This window comes from Lepisosteus oculatus, chromosome 27 (assembly GCF_040954835.1).
Source record: "Lepisosteus oculatus isolate fLepOcu1 chromosome 27, fLepOcu1.hap2, whole genome shotgun sequence".
NCBI classification, from domain to species: domain Eukaryota; kingdom Metazoa; phylum Chordata; class Actinopteri; order Semionotiformes; family Lepisosteidae; genus Lepisosteus; species Lepisosteus oculatus.
The window spans coordinates 5,948,162-5,957,329 of record NC_090722.1 but is presented as its reverse complement, the minus strand read 5'-3'; the positions used below and the strand labels follow the sequence as shown (position 1 = coordinate 5,957,329).

The 9,168-nt window shown below is 47.4% G+C and overlaps 1 protein-coding gene across 1 annotated transcript; it reads right to left on the bottom strand.

The window, feature by feature from the left end:
- Positions 1-2,151: 2,151 nt before the first annotated feature.
- Positions 2,152-4,094, bottom strand: LOC102691647 (regulatory subunit of type II PKA R-subunit domain containing 1). The gene is made up of 4 exons (XM_006641741.3): positions 3,962-4,094; positions 3,615-3,691; positions 3,470-3,516; positions 2,152-2,918 (listed from the first exon to the last, which is right to left on the bottom strand). The coding sequence occupies exons 1-4, from the start codon at positions 4,040-4,042 to the stop codon at positions 2,854-2,856; spliced, it is 270 nt and encodes an 89-aa protein (XP_006641804.1). The 5' UTR covers positions 4,043-4,094; the 3' UTR covers positions 2,152-2,853.
- Between the last annotated feature and the right edge of the window lie 5,074 nt (positions 4,095-9,168).

Sequence of the window (9,168 nt, the reverse complement as noted above, 5' to 3'; positions counted from 1 at the left end):
GCCATTCCCACATCCCCCAGCCTCACAGATTCCCGCACTTTCTACGGATCAACTGGAGCCGGCTCTGGAGCGCCGGCGGGATCACAGGGTGTCAGAACCCCCTCAAAGGGGTCTTCCTAGTTGCCGGGGGGGTGCGGCAGGTCCCCCGTTCTAGATCAGCGATTCTGGGGGGGGGCGTGTGAGGGTGTTGGGGTACAGGAGGTCACAGCGCAGTTCAGTGTGGCTTGGAAAGAGGTTTTAATCCAAGCAGGGAGACACCAGCGATCTTCCCTCAGCCCCAGCACCCTGGCACTCCCAGACACCAGCTTTCCCAAAGGTCAGAAGAACTCCAACACTGACGGTCAACCAGTCAAGTCCAGCAGCTGGTCAGCAAAGGTCATCTTCACAAGGAAGCCCAGAACTACAGCATCAATCCAAAGACGAGACCTGGCCAGCCAGGCAAAACTGGAACTGCGTTTCGAAGCGATCTAACGTGTCAGTCAATGAAGTAACCCTGGCTGCCTCATTAGGTACAGCCATGTGGTGCAACTGGCAATGGCTTATTCCTTTAGAATCCTTTTATTGATCGGTGAAAGGGTTTACAGATAGAACTTATTCAAATTAAGGCAGTAATTTCCTGGTTCCACTATGCCGGCATAGATGGGGGGGTTACTTATGGAAATACAATTAATTGGTAAAAACACAACATGAACAAACCGCTAATAATCCACACAATAAGACTGCTTTATCTTCTTTCACAGCATGAAACCAGGTCTCAATGGGGAGCCATAAATTTCACCCTGACTGGCCGATATTTGCTCAACCTCTCTGCCTGCAGCCTAAGAGAACCTGTGGCTAGTGGCTTATTTTGAAGACACTAGATCTGCTAACTAACACATCTGACCCGTTGGCTTGTAGAGACACATGATGTGCGAGAGAGGGGCACAGACCCCAGCCTGTAGGGTCGGGATCCACCAGCTCGTCCAGTCCAGGACTCCTCGAAGCTGGACAAAGAGCTGGACACGCTTGAAGAACACTCCAGCTTTTCCTGGCGAGCCGACGATCAGCTCAGCTCGGTCATTAAGAGCAGAGCTGGGACTACACCCCACCCCCAGACAGTATCCGCGGCGCCCAGGAGCGCAGATCTGCACCGCCGAGGTAGGAGAGAGATGAAGAGGCACAAACACAGGAGGAAGAGGGGGAGGAGGAGGAGGAGATGGCCTGGCAACTGCTTGCCGTTTCCAAGCACAAGGTACTGAAATAACCCCGCCTGCCACTTACCTAGAAACGAAATCAAGCACGGCCCTCCAGGACTCCATTAGCGCGATCCCAGGAGACCGCAACACAGCAAGTGCTGGCGTGCCAGTCCAGGCCCTCGGTCCGCTCATTAATGCCAATTAACTAATGACAGCAATTAGGGGAAGCAACTCAGAAAGGAGTTATACTGTTAAATTACTCCCACAAGCCTCCACATTGCTTCAGGTCAGAGGAGCAGTTCTCTGGTCACTGGCGAGAGCCCTGCCTCCCCTGCATTTTCTTTTAACCACGTAAGGCCTTGGACAGAACTTCACTTCATGTCTGAACCTGCTGCTCATCGTCTCTTGGCTGGGAACACCGGGAGAAAAGTTCTTTCTGGACCGCAGTGACCCAAAAACCGTGGGTCTAAATTCTGGCCCCTAAAACCTGGGTCGCGTCCCCAGTGTGACGTCTCAGGTGTGAAATAAGATGTGAAATTCTGGTCACTTTGATTAAAGAGCTCCACCTACTGGTCCACTCACAGCAGCTCCCTGGTTTTCCTTGGAACACCAGGTTGGGGTACAGGGTGGGGACCCCGCTGTAGAAATCTAGGCTAAGATCAATTAATTTAATACAGGGCTCTGATCAAAAAGCAGCACAAGCTTCCTGCAGTAGCTGGACCCAGGATTGAGAGGTATTTCTATTCATCCATTTTTAGACGGGAGTGTACTCCAAAAATTGAGTGTTTAAATAGCGGGACTTGTCCTACTTTTACAATATCACACATGAACTTAAATGGATGGAGAAGGAGCTCATAAAACACTTTAAGAAATGAAAAGAAACAACATTTTATCTACAACCACGCAAACCCTCTGGGGGAATTACCACCTCACAAAATGACCACAACAAGCAGAAGTCTATAAACAACACAGAACATAGTTTTTGGAAACCTTTATTTCTTTTGTCATTAACACCACCCATCCACTACTGGAGAGGAGGATCTCGGCAAACCAGAGCCTGTAGCAGTATTGAAGGCCTGGAAAGGAGACCAGTCCTTATCAAAGCACATTGGCCATGTTATTAAAATTTAACTATAAAACCTGAATAAATCAGACCCAATAAATCTATCCCAAAGCTAACGACTGTTTTGTCCCAGGAAAGTCAGGAACTAGCACTGAATACACTTTGGGAGGAACGACAACACCCAATAAAAACGCGTTTAGGAGTGTTTACAGGCATAAGAAGTAAGGCACACTGTCTCAACCCGCTTGGCCAAGACTTGACAGAGGATGAGGAAATCACGAGGCCCTTGGAGAGAGGGGAGTTAACAGGGGGGAAGTGGCACAGGTGGAGGAGGGCTGCAGAAAGGCAGGGACTGTGGTAGTTGTAGTTTTGCAGGAAGTCACATGACAGAGGAGTCACGCTTTCAGGAAGTGACATCACGGAGGGCGACTAGAGCAGCATAGGTGAAGAAGAACTTGGCTGTTTTCATAACTCTCGAGAGTTCCTTAAAATCACCACCGATCACCGGCCACATGGCCAATCCAAGGACTGCAACTGAGAAACAACCACTAACAAGCTGTGTGTGACTGTCTAAACGCTATTTAATAGAAAACAAATTCCCGATTCCTGCTCCTGCTACTCCGAGCAACTCTCCAGCCTCAGCTGGATTCTTTCAGGCAGGCCAGAGTCTGTGAAATGATCTGCAAAGAGAAATAAGGCTTTATTTGACTTCTAAAGCTGAGTTTCCTATTTTTTAATTCCAATAATTGTCATTTTTTTCAAAAACAACTAAATTAGTTCAAGTAGGGAGCTGCGTCAATGTGTGTCGGCTGCCAAGGAACAAGTTGAGGTTTATTCCATGCCACACCTGAAGAAGGCTCCACAGCCAAAAAGTTGTGTTTCTTTTCTTCTCTCTTCAGCCTGGAATAAACCTTTACTTGTTTCTTTACAACTAGATGAGTTAACATGTAGATATATATATGAACTATGTGGAAAACTGATCACCAATTAGCTGCACTTTTTTATTTTTTCAATATCTGATGCTAAACCTGAATCATAAAGTTGCTGTCTCACCACAAACTTTTGCACATGGTTAATCAGGTCGAATTGATGAAAACAGCCCTGTTAATTTGTACACTGTAGGTCAGATTTCCGTGAAACCCATTTACAGAGAGAGTTGTAATATTCCTATTGTATATTGTATTGTATTGTGTATTGTATGAATATTGTAATATTCCATGTGTTAATTTACCTGCTGCAAACTCTCGGATGTCCTCAGGTCTCTTTAAGAACACTTCTCTGAGAGAAAAGGGGGGGAACAGAATTATATATATACTGTATATAGTACTCGCGCCATTAAAGTTGTTAAAATTGTGCAAATCTGTGTCGTTTCTAACCTTAAGAAATCGCTCAACAAGAGATCCACCTCTGGATGTGATCGTAAATACTTCTCGTTTTCGATTCTCGTTTTGATCTAGAGAGAAGAAAAACTTCCAAATTTCAGAATTTTCTATCTACTGTTGTTTGTCTAATACGTACTCTCCTTTAGCCCTTCTAGTTACAGAAGTAACCTGCCCCTGTGCTCATGGTTTGTCATCCTTCCAGTCAATCAAAGCAGTGTTTTTTTATTGGATAAAAACCTGTTTTATAGCTCGGCTGCAACCAAGTTATATTCATAACATCTAACTTTACATGCTTCGTGTAAACATTTACTTCAGCAAGTTTATTTTGCTTTTAGCTTTACCTTAAACTGCCGAAGCTTCTCCTGCTGTTCCGGGCTCAGGGCGCCGATATCGAGTCGCTCCATTCCGCTCTGTTCCGCCATGTTTCTTCTCGAGCACGCACCGACGACAACAGGTCCCGTTGCTACGGGCGACACTTCCTTCCGTAAACCGCGGCAGCGCGTTACCACCGGTCACCCAGAACACGTGACCTCCGCTCCCGGTTTCTTGGAAAACACCACCAAATCAAGCGTGGTGGATGTTTATAAAGCTGTTTATACGACCAAACGCTTACTAGCTGCACCGTGGTTTTGCACTGCAATACACCAGTATCAAAGTCTTTTAATGAAGGGCCCTGTGTGAAGTGATTAATCAAATTATTTCTCACAGAGACATGTATAGATTTTTTAAGGTCTAACAACTTATAGCTGCGGTTTCCAATCCTTAAATCCTGCCCGTACTGTTGGTTTCCATTCCACTTGATGACAGTTATGCAGCTCATTTAATAATTAGATTGATTATGTAACCGAGAGCTCAAAATCTTGCTAAACCAGTCCAGAGTACCTCTCGCCCACCAAGCAGTGAGATCATTGTTGAGATGCGAAATACACAATGCAGACTACACACTTGTTTTTGTCAGTGTCATTTTTGGGAGTGTGTGTTGGTGTGCTGTAGGCCTAGGATTTGTAAATGATGGGGTGCCCTTAAATCAGCAATAAAAAACAATCACAGAACTCTGACAGTCAAATGTTTAATAAGACAATGCATGGAATTCATCCGAGGACCGATTACAATGCAATCACAAAGCAGAGAAAAGCAATAAAAAGCATCTTCAACTATAATTTAAAACCATTTGTTTTCCTGACAGATCAGTTAACCCACAGAGCCTGGAATGACCACTTCAGGGGGTGAGAGAGAGAGAAACAGGAGCCATATCATTTCCACAAAGAGTGGTGGGAGAATGGAACAAGTTGCATTGGACAGGCCGAATGGCTCCTCTCCCTTGTAACCTGTTTACAAGTTTACAAGCGTGTGTGTGCGTGCGTGTGCGTGCGTGTGTGGGGAACAGAGCAGTGAGTACAAGTGGTTTCGTCTGCTGGGCGTGATGGTTGAACGCCCTCGGGGCAGGAATTTAAGTTTCATTCATTCAAGCGCGACAAGGACGGGGCTGGACTCGAGCGCCCTTCGGGGCCACTCCAGGGACGGGCTTCCTTGATCCTTCACACTCCTGCCCTGTGCCTCAATTAGACCCATTGGACTCCGTTTCAAGTGGGGCCAATTAAGTCATTTGTCCCCTGCTGGAATCCATTACATCCTCACAGGCACTGCAATGGAGCATGCAAAGGAAATCCATTTAAGGAATCAGGACCCCAGGGAGAGGTCTACAGTGTCCTACTAGAATGGTAATCAAGGATCAATCAAGCGATTATCAGGTAATCGATTAGAGGCCGGGCTGAGCCAGCAGCGTGGCTTCAGGAGCGCTGTCCCTGTGTGCCCACATGGCGGCAGACACTGCACTGGACATGCCAACTCGTTGTGCGCACACTGGCACAGCCTGAGGAGTCTTCATGCACTTCCACAGTGACATGACACTTCAGAGCTGGACGTCTCTTCTGCTACACAGCTACTGCCCTTCATCCCAGAAGGCAGCACACGTTCAACACTATTAACCATCGCTTTCTGCACATCAGTGTACAAAGATCAGATCACTTTATTAGCCCTACACAATTTCTTGTATCAGGAATTAGTCTTTTCGCAGACCCCAGCTTGCTCTCCATGAGACACACAGACAGGGAGAGAAGCTGGGGGTCAGAGCGCAGGGTCAGCCATTGTACAGCGCCCCTGGAGCAGCTGGGGTGAAGGGCCTTGCTCAGGGGCCCAACAGAGCAGGATTCCTCTGCCGGCCGCGGGATACGAACCGGCAACCTTCCAGCCACAGGCGCAGATCCTGAGCCACAGAGCCACCGCTCCGCCCTCTGAAGACATTTATACACCCACCCACACAGAGCTGACTCCCCTAAACAGACACGGAGGTGCACTCACCCATGAGGGCTCTCCTGCAACTATCATCACAAAACTGCGCCCCAGTAAAACAACTTTCCGGAGCGCCTCCTCCAGCTGGGCTCTACAGCAGGAAGCAGGAATGGGCCAATGACACTGGTGCCAGGCCCAGGGCGAGAGCAAACTGCTGGAGATCCGATTCCAACTCTGTGGGTCTGGTTAAAGTATCGAGTCTTTGCACATGTGCACACTAAACAGCTTATTATAATAATAATAATAATAATAATAATAATAATAATAATAATAATAATAATAACAGAAGAAACGTCCAGGATTGTGAAGAAAAGGCCTGACTTCAGCAGTCAGTTTATATGAACAGGAATTAGGCCACCATCCCCACTTGTGTGGCACAGGCAGGAAGGCTTTAACAGGGGGAATCCAATCAAAGCTCTAATCAATCAATCAGTTCCTGTGGGACTACATGCTGCATTAACTCACTTCACGTCAGTTATAGTGAAGTTGTAGTGTTCCGGTGATATTTTAGAACAAGAAGGCGATGTTCCCCAGATACAAGGCAGCATCTCAAGTGTGTGACTAGTTCAAAATCTCTCGCTCCTTCGTTTTTCTGCAACAATGTCTCCTGGTGCTCTCTCTCTCACCCACGCCAGCCCCAGGCATCAGAAACAGAACTGGCAGGGCAGCCCGGTCCAGTTCTGGTCCTGGAGTGCTGGCGATTCAGCTCTTCACAACCTCGGCCAGCTCAGCCAGCTCGCTGCTGGACGAACAGGGCCCGAGTGACGGCCCATCCCAGCACTGCAGACACAGCGCCCCCCCCAGGATCAGAGCTGCACACCCTGGGACATCATTTTTTTTTAAAAAGAGGGGGAGGGGGGCGTGCACACTGTCACCCCAGCGTTACAGAAAACAGCATGAGAAACCAGAGGCACAGGGCTCACCTTGCAGGCAATCAGACACCTCCCTCTGCTGGTGCTAGGTGAAAAATGTCACATGGCCACAAAAAGGCATTTACTCAATTAGTGTCTCCGTCTGCTTCATTCTCGCGTGACCTTGTATCTTCTGGAGCATTTCTATAACTGTGTGTTTTTTTATTTGTGCTTATTTTGTCATTTCTGATTATAACCGTTTTCTTTTGTTTTAACTGTTATTTTACCCCTACCATAAATAGCTTTTAAATGGAACTTTTAAAAGTGCTATATAAAATAGTTTATTATTTCTAATAATTTTTATTTAACATCACTTCACGTGATGCTTTGTATAAAGTCTATGCATTATAGTGTGCAAATATGCACTATATATATTAGGAAATTAAATGTATATCTATATATATAATCTTCATTCATGCAAATATAATGGGGGATATAAATATTCACCAGAAACTGGACTGTCCAGCTCTCCAGTCTCACCTTACTTGGCCTTGATCATACTATCAAAACTCGTCTGTCTCATCATTAACTAGTAATAGCACCTCCTCTCTGAAGCGCAAAGTCTGGTTCATTTACCAATCAGCTGCGTGGACGCCAGTTCCCCTCTGCCCCTGTACACCAGCAGAAGGATCAAAGACTTAACTGGAAGCCAGTGCGGGGCCTCCAGCACAGGAGTGATCCAAGTGCCTGCATGTGACCCGGCCTCCTTGTCAAGGGGACAGAAAACAGGGAGGCTGTTAGGAGACGAGGTACAAGGACAAGGCCATTTGCTGCCTCCCCTCCTCTCCATTGCTTGGGTGCATGAACATCGACAAAAAAAAGAGACTCAGCCTTGCACCTCTCCTCCTCACAGCGTCTCCCGTGCGCGGGTTTGAGACGCCTTTAAGCAGAAGTCACATCGTTGTCACCGGCCCTCTTGCAGGTGGTCTTGTGAAGGATGCAAAAGTAGTGAGGCCCCAGGGGAGAGTACCTGCAGGAGAGAGAGAGGGAGAAGCTCAATGAAAAACAGCCATGTCGAGAACTCTGGAAATGGTCATTTTACGCCCTTGGATTGATCTTTCCAGTGCTGAACTGTGGTATTTTAAAGCTTCTGCAATGACAGGCTGTGTGTTATATTCGGTTTCCTCCGAATGACCGCCCGTGCTAAAATCGAATGTACCGTGAACAACGCAAGGAGCTTCCACACCGTGCACAAGGTTTAAGAGACACCTCAGGACATTCTGGACAAAAGGTCTGCTATTTGAAAAGTTTCATCCAAAACATCCTGAAACAAGCAAGCTTGTCGCCACTCCAATCTTGTGCAGAACACAGAGGCTCTCCCTGTTACACGCGTGCGAGTCTGGAAGGAGGAAGGAGCAGAGGATTCCCAGAAACACTCACCTTCTCCTCACGCACAAGAAAATTAGACCAAGGACGATGAGGCAAAAGAAAATGCCAAGGGTGATGAACACCACTGTGGGGGTGTCCAGACCGCCCCCTGCCTCTCCAGCCCCTGAAAAGCAGGAAAACAGTCACCACAAACTTCCCCTGACCACTGATCCAGCTGATCCTTAATTCAGGACGCAACCTTCACCATTAGGGCCAATTAAGCAATTAAAGATCGGTTCGGTCATTCAAACGCCAACACAGTCCTGAACGCCTGGCCAAGCCCAAACAAGGGGGCGACCCAGGGGGTCACCAGTAGGAGACACGCTGAGGACAGACCACAAGGGGTGCGTCTTTCCCACACAGTGCGACTCGAGCCTCTAGATCTAACTAGCCACACTGTGCCGGTGCCAGCTCTCAAGATCCCAAAACCGAAAGTCCTGCTGGGGCTGGAAACTCAACAAGAGCTGCAGCCCGGTTCTGATTCTGTCCCAGCCTGAGAAACGGACAGTGAGCCTCTCCAACGATACGTGGTATTGCTTATTGCTTTGGCAGCACTGTACCGCCTACATCCTGCCAACAAAATTCAAGAACTTTTAATTCTGTTTGTCATGTGGACACAGCTGGGCTGCTGTGTACTGCTGCTGAAGGATGCACCTATTCCAGTAGGTGCATTAAGGCTCACGTTACACTGCAGTATTGACCTCTGCAGCCATGTCCAAATTTTTACTATACTGGACTCTCATGTCCAGTTCCTCTAACTAACAGTAGCGCATCCCACTGCTAGCAGATCTAACTGTCCTTAACCTAGAGACTGAACGACCACATTATAAAACCTGGAGTGGATCAGGCTGCTGTGCACTGGGAGTCTGACAGCACTGTAAAACCTGGAGTTGATCAGACTGCTGTGCACTGGGAGT

Bases quoted from the DNA above. Each gene is read 5' to 3' on its own strand.
- LOC102691647 (XM_006641741.3), bottom strand. From the start codon at position 4,042: ATGGCGGAACAGAGCGGAATGGAGCGACTCGATATCGGCGCCCTGAGC. The intron at 3,517-3,614 runs GTTAGAAACGAC...CTTTTCTCTCAG, and splicing joins TTGTTGAGCGATTTCTTAAG to AGAAGTGTTCTTAAAGAGAC. The intron at 2,919-3,469 runs GTAAATTAACAC...TTCTCTTTGCAG, and splicing joins CATCCGAGAGTTTGCAGCAG to ATCATTTCACAGACTCTGGC.